This window comes from Budorcas taxicolor, chromosome 12, assembly GCF_023091745.1.
Source record: "Budorcas taxicolor isolate Tak-1 chromosome 12, Takin1.1, whole genome shotgun sequence".
Lineage (NCBI taxonomy): Eukaryota > Metazoa > Chordata > Mammalia > Artiodactyla > Bovidae > Budorcas > Budorcas taxicolor.
The window spans coordinates 21,453,241-21,467,010 of record NC_068921.1 but is presented as its reverse complement, the minus strand read 5'-3'; the positions used below and the strand labels follow the sequence as shown (position 1 = coordinate 21,467,010).

The following is a 13,770-nucleotide window of genomic DNA, read 5'->3' as shown; positions in this document are numbered from 1 at the left end:
TCCAACCATCTCATCCTCTGTTTTCCCCTTTTCCTCCCACCTTTAATCTCTCCCATCATCAGGGTCTTTTCCAACGAGTCAGTTCTTTGCATCAGGTGGCCAAAGTATTGGAGTTTCAGCTTCAGCATCAGTCCTTCCAATGATTATTCAGGACTGATTTCCTTTAGGATGGACTGGTTTGAACTCCTTGTAGTCCAAGGGACTCTCAAGAGTCTTCTACAACTTCTTAAGACGTTCTTCTCAAGAACTCCTCCACAGTTCAAAAGCATCAATTCTTTGGTGCTCAGCTGTCTTTATAGTCCAACTCTTACATCCATACATAACTACTGGAAAAACCACAGCTTTGACTAAATAAATAAGATGTTACTTATTCTTAAAAAGAGAGAGAGAGACTGTATTGCTGCTGGGTCAAAGCTAAATCCCTAAAAATGACTTCTGTATTATGTAATCGATCCAGCCGATTTTCAGTTTGATTAAGCCAAATTTACAGATTTTTTTTAAAATCATGGCCCTTACAAAGCTTTTATTTTCAGATCCATTCCATTCACTGTCTGCTCCTCCACTCCTCAACAACGATGATCAAGCTCACCCTCTCGCCCTCCAAATATTCTTTCCAAGCATGTTAATTGAGCATCTATTAAGGACTTGAAGATGGGGATTTGAAAATTAATAAGACCACTGCAGAATCCTTTCTGCAAATGGCGTCTTCCTGAGGAAAATAACACACAATGCAAGACCCAGATACCTCAGGGCCACCACCCCCAACACCTTCTCACCCCTCCCGACCCGAGCACCCTTGGGCACAAACTTGGAATCTCTGAGCCTTTGCCAAGCAAGCTTTATAAACTCCTGCTCTGGGGCAACCCATAAAATAACATAAACTCTTTAGCAAAACTGTTGGGAAACAGAAAGAACACAATTTAGGCTTGCTGTAAAAAATGCTAAATTTTACCATCTATGTGCCCTTTGGCAAATCTGATAGCTGAGTCAAGTGATCCCAGTGCACTAGACCAGGCTTTGTGGGAGAGAATCAAATGAAAGAATCAATTTGAAAGTGGTTTGCAAACTCTAAACAGATATCAGGGTTTTTCCTTTGGTACATTTCCTTCCTGGATAGAAATTTCCAAGAAGATTGAAGAGAAAGAGCATCACAATGGTGGGGGAGCTTGGTCGTCTTCCTTTGATTTCGGCGGATGAGTGACCACTGGGTGATGGAGGCCAGCGAGCTCCCCAAGCACTGGCCCATCACTGAAGTTCAAGTGTGAACAGCGACCTCCCCACTTCCCATGTCAGAGCCCTCCTGAAAGATACGTGGCCCCAGTGACACCTCCTCTGGGCCCTCACCTGCACCCCGGAAGGCACAACATGCACAGAAGGGAATCTGTGGGAGACCCTCCTTCACCAGCGTCGTCCTCTCTCTGGCTGCTTGTCAGGCTTCTCTTGGGGGCTTCACGAACTCAAGTTCATGCTGACCTGAGATTCCTTCTACCTCAGGTGGAGGACAGGACCCAGGGGGAGCGGTGGGGAAGAATGCCTCCCAAATCTAATCTCTTGCCCCCAGTTTCTCTCCCTCCCACTCTATTTTCTGGTCCAGGAAGGGTCTGTTGTGGTTAGTTTGTTTCTAGGTCTCCCCCCTTGCCCGCATTCTGAAGGACTGGGTTCTTTTCACTAGAGCAGCATTGCTATGCAGAGGTGGAGTGCCGGCTGACTTTTTCCTTTTCTTCTTCTTTGTTGTTGTTCAGTAGCTCAATCATGTCTTACTCTTTGTGACCCCATGGACTGCAGCACACCAGGCTTCCCTGTCCTTCATCTCCCAGACTTTGCTCAAACTCATGTCCAAGGAGTCGATGATACCATCCAACCATCTCATCCTCTGTCACCCCCTTCTTCTCCTGCCCTCCCTCTTTCCCAGCATCAGGGTCTTTTCCAATGAATGTATCAGCTCTTCGAATTAGGTGGCCAAAGGATTGGAGCTTCAGCATCAGTCCTTCCAATGAATATTCATGGTTGGTTTCCTTTAGAATTGATTGGTTTGATCTCCTTGCAGTCCAAGGGACTCTCAAGAGTCTTCTTTGTACAACAGAAAGTATTACTTAAAAAAAAAAATTATTCCCTCATTACTCGATGTCTTGGACATCCCAATCAGGTTCTAAAAACCAACAAATTCTTCTTTCCAAATGTTTTACTACTGTAAACCCATGCCTCAGAGTAATAACATCCAGAAAGGAGGATAATAATTACAGCAGTCTCTTCAAGTATTTTGAATGATTCTCCGTTCTTCTTTGTTCACAGCTTAGCTTAGAGTTGTTTTGGGTAGAAGAATTTAAAAGTCAACAGTCTAGCAACTTCGAAATTACTGCAGCTGCCTACTGCCTTCCAGAAATAAGCCCCTTGAACACTACAGACTCTGTTTTTTACCCATACCTTTTCTATTACTAGTGTTCTCAAATCAAATGAAAGCTTGGAAACGACTTTGTTGACCACCCATCCCCACTTCACTGCACAATCAGCGAAGCCACGAGGGTGGATGGAGCATCAGACTCGGTGCTGTCAGTGAGGCTGTCAGCTGAGGCATCCATAAGGACTTGATGCCTTGTTTCCCCCTTATTTCCTTTGCTTCTTTAGGAAGACCTTCCTGTTGCCCTTGTTGGGCTAAATGACCCTGCTCCACACTACAAAGCTCCCCCCTGCAAAGCATTCTCTGAGTACATACAAAAATTTGCCTCACCTTCTTTAGCGTCTCGGAGAAGGCAATGGCGACCCACTCCAGTACTCTTGCCTGGAAAATCCCAGGGACGGAGGAGCCTGGTGGGCTGCCGTCTATGGGGTCGCACAGAGTCAGACACGACTGAAGTGACTTAGCAGCAGCAGCAGCCTAGCGTCTGGCACAAAACAGGTGACCCAAAATTCCTGATGGGAAGAGAAGGATTGTGTGTGTGGTGGGGGTGTGGGTGGTGAGACTATGAAGGACACGTTTTTCATTTGCGTTCATATGTGCCACTCACCACAGGTGGCACATTGGTGAAGAATCTGCCTGCCAGTGCAGGAGACTTAAGAGAGACAGATTTGATTCCCGGGTTGGAAAGATCCCCTGGAGAAGGAAATGGCAACCCACTCCAGTATTCTTGCCTAGAAAATTCCATAGACAGAGGAGCCTGGTGGGCTACAATCCATGGAGTCGCAAAGAGTCGGAGACAACTGAGCATACATACAAAAACATCGCAACTTCACCCATGTTCCAAGGCTTCCTCTGAATCTTAGAATTTTCTGATCATTGCATCCTCCGTTTGCAGGTTCAGAGGACCCAGGAACTCCTTAGAGTCATCTCAGCAATGTTCCCAGCCCTTCGTTTGATGGATTGCTTCTGCCAACAGCTACAGTAGCCGGCTTGTCGGGTCCACAGCGGAGACAGCAAAATCTCTGGTCGCTCACAAAGATGAGTCTTGTTCCATGGGACCTTTTTCAGGTTCAGAAAATAGAAATCACTTACACTAAGTTAAGTAAAAATGGAGAACGTCTTACAAGGCCAGCAGAGCGTCTCGTAGAGCAGCCCAGACGTGGACGGTCAGGGACAGGAAGGAGTGGGGGTCGGTGTCCCTGGCTCTCGCCCTGCTTCTCTCTGAGCCCCTGGCTGGTCTGCTCTGCTTCTCAGGCCACGTGATCGGGAGATGCTCTTGCCAAGACCTCTCATCTTTACACAGTCTCTGTATTTCACTTGGCTGTGTCAGGCCGCAGTTGCAACTTGCGGAATCTTCGTTTTGTTATATGGGATCGGTCACTGTGGCGTACAGACCCTGGTTGTGGCGGGGGGGTTTAGTTGTTCCCCAGCATGTGGGATCTTAGTTCTGTGACCAGGGGTCGAACCCGAGTCCCCTGCATTGGACGGCGGATTCTTCATGACTGGACCACCCTATATAGGAAAGTCTCTATACAGACTCTCTTCTGTTAGACCAAGCCTGAAGTGTTCACCAGCTCTTGTCCTGGTGATTTCGGACACCCGCAGCGCTAAAGTGTAGTTTGCAGTAAGCAGCAGTGAGCGGTAGCTAGAAGCAAGGTCTTAGTTTCCCAGATCGAGAGTCCTAACCTCTGGACCACGGGGGTAAGAAGTTGGGGCTAGAGTCCTTAGTTCTTGCTTGCTTACTCAGGAATGAATTCAAGCAAGGGGACAGAAGGTAAAGAGTCAAATAAGAAGTTTATTGAAGAGAAAAGTACAAGCGGAAAGGCACGTGGGCGAGCTCAGAGAGAGAGAATCACGTCTTTTGGAAGTTTAAATCCTTTATAAGGGTGCAGTTTTACGGGTCTTTTTCTTCCCTCAGGCCACTCGTCTTGCTTTGTCCCCACCCTGGTTAATTTGTCTCAGGACCCTCCCCTTGGGTATGCATGCACCCCTCAGCCAAGATGGAGCTTGAAGTGAAGGCTGCTGGGAAGAGCGAGACTCGTCACGGCCTGGCATTATCCCTTGACTTTGGGCCCACATGGAGTCTTTCTGCACGTGTGTAGTGACACCCCTGTCATGAAAAGGGGAGAAGGGGAGAGCCCCTAATCCTTTCCTCAGTTTTTTGTTTTTTCCCTTTTCATCCTTGCCATGATTATTACCTTGAGATGTTAACGCGAGACAAGGACTGGCTATTTGTAAACAGGAGGCTGATTGTAAATTCCTCAGCTGGGGCCCACCTACCTTTCCTCTCAGGAAATGCAAACAGGAGGCTAGCCGTAAATGTCCAGCCTGGAGCCTATCTCTTCTCTCACTGGGAGGCCCAGTTCTGCTCAGCACTTCCTCTCCTGTAACTCACTGTGACCAAAGCAGTCACAATGCTCAAGAATCTCTAACAAGATAGAAATAATAACAGTTTCATCAGCTGGTATTTGTGATCTGTGGGTCCTGTGACTGGGCCTCTCTTGCCTAGCTAAAGGAGGTTCACTGTAGGCCTTAAATTCCCAGGATCTCTGAGTAAATTCAAATCAGCCCATTATTAGTACCAAAAACTAACGCAGGAAGCCCAGTGTTACTGTTTTTATATAACGTCCTTTTGGAAACTCCGACCAATGCATTAAAACGTTAAGTAGAAGGAAGGGACACAAAAATCATATTATATATAAATTTAGTATATAACAAAAGAGGCTTCACATAGAGATAGGAAAAGTTATTTAATACGTTGTTAAGGAATTCCAAATTAGCAATTCAGAAAGATATCTCTGGCCCTGATCTCTCTCCATACACCAGATACTAATTTAATTCCATCTACATTCAAGAGTTACACACTTCACAACAAGCTATTGGAGAGAGAAAATCCAGAAGAAAATAGAAGTGAATATTTACCAAATCTTGGTATGAAGAAAAACTGTCTAAGTGTAAATTTTCCAGGAAAAAAAAAAAATACAACTGCAAGCTTTTTAAAAATTAAAATTGACCACGGTAAATCAGAAATAAAATCATACAGCAGAACTTCAATAACACAGTCAACAGCAGAGTGGAAAAAGAATTGCAGCAAGCAAAATAGGAGTAAATATCTTTAACCTGTAAATACTTAATACAAATTGATAGGAAAAATGCTTAAAATCCTGTAGTTTAGTAAACAAAGGATGTGAGCTGACAACCCACACAAAAGAGGAAATAAACCTAGTAAAGAGGCATTAGGAAATGTGCAGTCTCACAAGTCAAATTTAAAATAAAGAATAAGGTCCCGTTTTCACCCATTTGCATCTTTTATTTTTTTAATGGAAATACCCAAAGTTAATGAGAAGGTAGAAAAACCAATGCCATTTATACAAGGCTGGCAGGATGATCAATTAATACAGACACATAGGAAAATAACTGGGAGAAACTTACCCCTTGACCCACTATTTCTACTTCCTTGAGTCCATATCCAAAATAAGAACAAATATATTCATTGTAGTGATATTGATAAAGAAGAAGAGTTTAAAACCAACTTAAGGTTCGAAGCTGGTAGAAGTGTTAGCAAATTATGGCTTATTCTATCACACACACATTTAATGAGCACTTACTATCAGCCAGGGTCTGCACAGGAGCTGAAGAAACAGATGGACCAGGCAAATTCTCAGTAATGGGGCATATTACATGAGGTAGAGGGGAGAAAAGGCAGGGAGTAGACAGTTATTGAGGAACTGCTATGTGTTTGGTATTTTACATATATTACTCTGAGGTCCTGAGCCACATAGTGTGAGAGTAGAGACGGGTCATACAGCCCCACTCATACAGAGCCCGCCTGTGTTTCATTCTTTCTCTCTTCCATCTCTCATCCTCCCTGCTTGCCTCTCAGATTAGCCCTAGAAACGATGGTGGGTGACAAGTTTTGGCTGGAAGAAGGGGATTTAGCTTCTGGGCTCCGTGCCAATTAAGTCTCCAATGCCCTGCAGAGCAGAAATTCTGGAGCTACTACCAGCTAAGAATTCCGATGATTTTTCCTCTTAGCATCCCAAAGAATTGCTGTCTTGTATCTCAAACTCGCCAGATTATTCTGCCAATAAATGTTGCTTTTTGATAGAATCCCATCTCCTGTAAGCCGGTTGGGACTATAAATAGAAAAAGAAATTTTCACATAAAAAAAACATTCAAGCAAACAGACAAAAACCTTTAATTGCTTTCCAATACCTAATATTAAATTTAGACACTGATTTTTCCATAGCCTCCATAACCCACTTTCTCAGCACCTGTTTTCTCTAAAACGTCATCTCCATTCCATCACATTCCATTCAACAAGCCACTTTGCAGGCAGTGACTCAATTTTGGACTTGAAGATATAAGACAACACAGTAATAGAATCAGACATGCAAATTTAACAGTAAATCATGAGAAATGCAAATGATGTGAGAAGTTAACTGGGTTATCACCCAAGACACAAACAGGGTAATCTTTGTAATGTGTGTAAGTTGCTACATATGTAATGATCATTAAGAATGTAACAGGATATCTGGTACTAACCATTAAACTTAGTTTCAAACTGGTGACACAAATGCTAATGAATGACTTCACAGCTCCCTGGTCCCCTGCCTGAGGGACAACAATGGGCTACTGACCACAGGTCAAGGGAAAATTCAACCCAAGGAACTTTTAAAAGGTAACAGAATTTGGGAAGAGATGGTAGAATCTACAGAGGATGTGGGAGATGTTCCAAAACCCAAGAGAACAAGTGGTGCCTGGTCGCCCACCTGCCTCTTTCTTTCCTGGAGCCCCCCACCTCCCAACCCAGGAGAGCTGCCAAGAACAAACTAGAAGGAGGGAAAGGGGCTGAGGATGAAAAGGGGGTAAAGAAGCTCCAACTTAGAAAAAGAGACCTGGGCTAGGAGGCAGCCACCCAGTGGATCAAAGGCAGACGCTGAAAAGTAGCTACAACAGAAGTGCCTTGGCCTGAGCATCCAGGTGCAGGAAGGGCAGGGTGGAAGGTAAAAGGCTGAGGTTTTGGAGTAGGGTCTAAATGGATCTTTGTGGCAGAGGAGAAAGAGACATGTCTTGTTCCCTGGGGCTTTCAGTAAGGGTGTCCTGGGTGCCAGGTGAGTCTCACCAGGAGATTGTGGGCATTGGAGAGGGGTGTGGTCAACCCAGGCTAACAACTCCCGCAAGGGCGTTCTTTCCTCCCAATTCTCTCTCTCCAGCCAGACCAGCCCCCATGCCCCCTCAGCCCGAGTCACAGCCTCCCATCACCCTGAACCAGGTCAGACCCACTGGGGACACTGGGGCTAAGAGTATCCCCCGGGCCACATTAGAAGCTGATTGACATTCTGCCCGTTTTGGAGAGTAACATGTGGGTGGAGAGTCAAAGGAACTGTCATTAGAATATCTTCTTTGTGATGTGTCATGCGGGGCAGGGTTGGGGGGGAGTGGAAGGTGGCTGGCTATCAAAGCCAGGTCATTCACTGATGAGCGTTCTTAAGATGGAAGGAGTATGTTAAACTCAGCTTAACTCTTTTTGTTGTTGTTGTACTGGGTCTTTGTAGCTGCGCTCAGGCTTTCTCTAGTTGCGGCGAGCAGGGGCTACTCTTTGTTGAGGTGTGCAGGCTTCTCATTGTGGTGGCTTTTTTCTCGTTGCAGAGAACAGACTCTAGGAGCATGGGCTCTGGGGGTTGTGGCACATGGGCTCGGGAGTTGTGGTGCACGGACTTAGTTGCTCTGTGGCATTTGGAATCTTCCTGGACCAGGGATTGAACCCGTATCCCGTGCATTCACAGGTGGATTCTATGCCACCAGGGAAGTCCCTACAGCTTAACTTTTTACGTGGCTGAAGAATGTTCAATTCTGCCTTAACTATTTAAAGGCAGAGGCATCTGGGAGTGCCTATGGAAGGGGGGCATCTTAACTTAGTTGACAAAAGCTTGCGTTCTGGAGCAGAGACAATCTGGATTCTAATGTGCATTCCACCTCTTACTGATTGCATCACCTTGGGCTCCATGTGCTTCAGTTTCCTCATTTGTAATTGAAGCTAATGCTGGTGCTGTCTCACGGGGTTGTGGTGAGGATTAACTGAGTTGTAACGAACGCAGTGGGCAGTGCTTTGTTGTTGTGTAGTCGCTAAAGTTTTGGCCAGCTTTTAAAGCAGAGTGAGTGCTCACGGTGACCACAACGAACAAGCGCTCTCTCTTCTCAAGGCTGGCCGGGTCTTCTCCCCGTGTTGATTAGGAAAATGTAGATCTAGAACTAGTTAAACCAGCATCTCATTTCGTTGCTAAGCAACCAGCTCTGAGTTCTGCAAAAAGCACATCGTAGTGTGCAGTGACCCCCTAGCAGTCGATCCCCAGGCAGGCTGTTGCTAAGCATGGTTTTGTGTTCCCCAAAGCTCATTTCAGACGTGGAGGAGGAGTGAGGCATGCACACACCACACAGTCCTTGAGCGTGAGCAAAACCAGCCTTTCCAGCTGGAGAGGCTCACAATGGGCAAAGAAAATAAAAAAGAAAACAGGACTTTGCTGATGGTCCAGTGGTTCAGAATCTGCCTTCCAATGCAGAGAATGCGGGTTTGATCCCTGGTGGGAGGAATGAGATACCACATGTCTCAGGGCAACTAAGCCCATGTGCTAGAATTAGAGAAAGCCCTTGCACTGTAATGAAGACACTACATAGTCAAAGTTAAAATAAATACATAAGAAATAAAATTAAAAATTCAGTTTAAAAATAAGAGGAGTAAGTGGTGGTGTGTGCTTGTACCCACCTGCAGGAGTGAGAGAAGTCACCCATATGATTTCCCCTTCTCTGGGGTGAAAGAGATTGTCATATGTCTTCAGGGTGCTATTCTCTGCAGAATAGGGGCTGTTTGTCCTTTTTCCCTTGGGGTCTGGGTTTGCATGGCCTGGGTACAAACATGGATGTGTGGTTCCTAGTTGAGAAGGGGCAGGGCTGGAAGCATCTACCGCCATTTACATGCCTCCCCTCAGGGAAGTCAGGGGTCAGGGCACTGAATCCAGGGGACCTGTTCTCTCTCATCCATTCATTCACTCATGCCATCTGTATCCTTAAATAGGTATTGAGTGCTAAAGGCTCAAGATTTGCTAGGCACTGGGAATAAAGCCTAAAGCAGGACAGTTACTCTCCATCTTGTCCAGATACTTAGTTAAAAAACAAAACACACTTGAGCTAGTTTATCAGAGTATTTATTGAAATATACTAGGTTGCTTACAGAACCTGCCCAACAGTCAGGGAAGTGGGGCTAGTGGCTACACAGCTGAGCACGTTGCCGGGAACACAGTTCTCGATGGCTCTTGCAGTTGGGCTTGGGCCTGAGCCAAGCCACTGTCCCAGGTTGGGACCCTTTGGCCAGGACCTCAGCCCTGCTGCCTCTGAGAACTCACTTCTTGCCACTGTCACACAATGACTCTGCCTGGCCTCCTTCACTGAAGTCTGGCATGGATGCAAGTGATGAGTGGAGCCTGGGTTGCATATCTGAGCCCTGGCTGCAAGGGAGGCTGGGAAATACATTTCTGGCCTTCTCGCATAAGGTGAGAAATTCTCCAAACATGAGAAGGGTATTCCAAAGGTGCTGGGATCCTGGGATCTCAGGGCAGCCACAGAGCTTTCAGACACGCATTGTCTCTGCCCTCTTAACCTTTACAGTCTACTGGAGGATTCAGGCAAAAAAAGTCAGCGAGGACAGCCTGTGTGACCAGTGAGTGTTGTGCCAGGTGGGGCTCAGCTGTGAGAGACACCCAGAGGGATCCCTACCCAGATGACGGGGTCAGGAAGGGTGACTAAGGGCAAGTGATACCAGGCTGATCCTGAAGGATGAGTGTGAGCCTGTCAGCAAAGGTGAAGAGAACCCTCCCGATTCCAGGTGTGACAGGTGCCAGAGGTGAGTCACTAAGGAGTTCAAGGAAGGAGAGATGTTCTGCGCTGCTGGAGGGAGGGTGTGGCTGATATAGGCTAAAGTACTAGAAACACTGCTGTAAATAATATGCTCTGTCGCTGCTTTTTGCATTTTCAGTGTTGGACTAATACATCCTATATGCTAAGTCGCTTCAGTCGTGTCAACTTCTTGTGACCCCATGGACTGTAGCCTGCCAGGCTCCTCTGTCCATGAGATTCTCCAAGCAAGAATACTGGAGTGGGTTGCCATTTCCTCCTCTGGGGAATCTTCCCCACCCAGGAATTGAACCCGCATCTCTTTACGTCTCCTGCATTGGCAGGTGAGTTCTTTACCACTAGCGCCACCTGGGAAGCCTGACTTCCTACAGTAAAAAAGGAGCAGCTTTCCCATACTTCCTCTTATTCCAATATTGTGCATTGTAACTGTGGTTAGATCACAATCAGTATTTATATTTAACTATGTAAATGCTATTCATAGCTGAGCGTGTAGTGCTCCACTGTGGTTTTTCCTTTTCTGCATGTGTCTTTGTTTCATATTATACAACTGTTGCTTTCTTCCCTTTGCTCAGTTTTCTGCCTACTCACCAGTTGATTATTCATCCTTAGACTCTCCACCAGCAGTGTTAATCTGCTCTCAATTCATTCAGTCACAGTGAGGGTCCCTAGCTGTTTCCTTTGTCTTCACACCAGCGTCTTGTTCCCTCCGCTTACTGACATCTTTTCCTGTTGAGACCTGAAGATGCAAGTCTGGGTGTGTGGCAAGGGAGGAGGTGGATCCCAGTGCCCTGGCCCTGACTCCTGAGGGTCAGAGGCCTTCCAAGGAACCCTAGCTTTCCCACAGTGATACGGAGCCATGGAGGCTGCTCATGGAGTCAGCCCACTCTCCTGGTACCTGGATGTCTGCTCAGCATTCCCAAGGGGACTCTGTCCTCTTTTCTCCGTGTGTTTGGAACACCACCCCAAACCACAGTGAAGTCTCACTATCACTGGCTGAACTGGTCTAAAGCCACATCCTATGACCCAGGCTGTGTTCGAAGAGGAATGGGACCAACTGGCAGACAATGTGGGTTCTTCTTCTGGACCTTCTGGTTGCAACCAGAAGTCCCTCTGCTTCTCCAGGTCTCTTTCTTCACATGTGCAATGGGTTTATGGACCTTCCCTGTCAACCTAGAGTTGTGAGGAAGGTTACATGAGCTGGCAGGTGTGAACGTGCTTGTCAAGTAGTAAAGGTGGGCACATAAGTGGCTGCATGAATGAGAGTGAGAGCCAGGCCCAAGAAAAGGGGAAGCAAGAGCTGTTGGCCTTGACATTTCTTACTACTCACCTTCTGGGCCCTTCCATATCAATGCCCATATATGTAGTCTGACACCAGAAGAGAAGCTGGGTGTGTAAATGGCTGATCACATTAGCGTACATTCATTTAGTGTTCTACTTCCCTGAGGCATTTTAACTGAGTGGAAGAGGGGAAACACAAAGGAAGGGATTGATAACGTGGAGACACAGGTATCTGAGACCTGAGTATTTAATAGGAGTATAGGGCCGGAGGTCTCCCTTACACCTTGCAGGTGGCCTCACCTGGTCCAAGAAGTCCAGCATCAGAAAAGGGGAGTGGGCAGAGCTCTAGAGCCTCAGCCTAATGCCACGCCCCTTTCTCAGGCTACAGAGAATAGGAAGCAAAGTTTGGTGGAAACCTGGAACAGTGAGCAAGTGAGTCATTAATGGATGCCGTCTGTGTCTAAATAGCCTGCCAGGTGAGGAAAACCCACGAATGAAATGTTAACACCACTACAGCCTTTTCTGGAAAGCTGTCCACCCGCCCCAGGCTTCCAAGACTGCCCAGCTCCTGCTGCTGTTAAGTCGCTTCAGTCATGTCCGACACTGTGCGACCCCATAGACGGCAGCCCACCAGGCTCCTCTGTCCCTGGGATTCTCCAGGCAAGAATACTGGAGTGGATTGCCATTTCCTTCTCCAACGCGTGAAAGTGAAGTCGCTCAGTCGAGTCTTCGCGACCCCTGGGATTTTCCAGGCAAGAGTACTGGAGTAGGTTGCCATTTCCTTCGTCAGGCAAGACTGCCCAGAGTGGAGGAGAAATGACTACCTCAGAACTGGACAGAGGCAGAAATGTCTCTGCCCTTCTCTGGCCCTCCCTATCTCTCACTGTCATTGTCTGAGCCCCTCCCCCCACTTCCTTTCTGACTCTTTTTAAGGCGAGCCCAGGGCCTCCACTCACACCCACCCACTCCTGCCAGGTTCACCGGAGCTGCCAGCCCTAGGGACAGCAGTTAGAGCCCGTGGAGGATGTGACGGTGACCTCGGAGAATCACAAGACCTGGGAAAACGCAGCTGGCCCTCCCTACAAAAGTTGGTTTTCCAGACCTCTCCTCAGGACTTTATTAGATCTTTTAAAGGCAGGAGAAATAAGAGCATATTTTTTTTTAGGCATGCGGGGTCACCCTGAGTATGACTCCACTTGAGTCCCAATCCAGTGCTTCTTGCACTCATGCCCTGCCCCGGGAGGAGGCTGGCGACCGGGGCCTGCCACTGATGTGGCGGTGCCCGCCTTCCAGCACCTGCTGCTCCACAACCGGTACAACCCCTTCCACCCAGGCGGCCTTCTCCTCCTCCCAGAGGGCATTCTCCTCCTCCCAGAGGGTCTTCTTATCCTCCCAGAGGACCTTCTCCTCCTCCAGAAGGGCTCTCTCCTCCACCCACAGGGCCTTTTCTTCCTCCCACAAGGCCTTGTCCTCCTGAAGGAGGTTCCGGTCTCTTTCCCACAAGGCGTTGTCCTCCTTCCAGAAGGCCCTGTCTTCCTTCCAGAAGATTCGGTACTTTTTCCAAAAGGCCTTCTCTTCTTCCCGGAAAGATTTTTCCATTTCCCAGAAGGCTTTTTCCTCTTTCCAGAAGGTTTTCTCCTCTTCCCAGAAAGGCCTATCCTCTTCCCAAAAGCCCAAGATCTCACCGCGGAAGGCACGCATCTTGCTCCGGAAATTCCACATCTCTTCCCGGAAGTCTTCGATCTTCTCCCGGAAGTGTCTCATCTCCTCGCGGAAGGCCTTTTCTTCCTGGAGCTTGTGGATTAGTTTCTTTCGGCGAATGCTGGAGGAGGAGACCACCAGCGAGCGGAAGCAGGCAAGCCCCATCCATTTTCTCACCTTGAAGGGAAACATAGTCCCAGTTGGCCCGGATGGCGGGGTGGCTGTGATGGAGGACAGGGCCACTGGCCAGGATCAGGTCAGCTGGTCCAACCCTGTGGGGGGACGGGAAAGAACACACCCTTGAATATAGCATCCCAGAGGGCAAGCCTTGGAGTCTGTGTAGCACTATTGAGATTTTTTTTTAAAATCTTACATCTTTTTTACATTTACATGTATCTGTTCTTTTGCAAATTCTTTTCTCATTTAGGTTATTACAGAATATTGAGCAGAGTTCCCTATTCTATACAGTAGGTTCTTATTGG

At 47.2% G+C, this 13,770-nt stretch overlaps 1 protein-coding gene across 1 annotated transcript; it reads right to left on the bottom strand.

Annotated features, from left to right (window-relative positions):
• Window positions 1-12,811: 12,811 nt before the first annotated feature.
• On the bottom strand, window positions 12,812-13,480 carry CCDC70 (coiled-coil domain containing 70). Its single transcript, XM_052650360.1, has one exon. The coding sequence runs from the start codon at window positions 13,478-13,480 to the stop codon at window positions 12,812-12,814; it is 669 nt and encodes a 222-aa protein (XP_052506320.1).
• Between the last annotated feature and the right edge of the window lie 290 nt (window positions 13,481-13,770).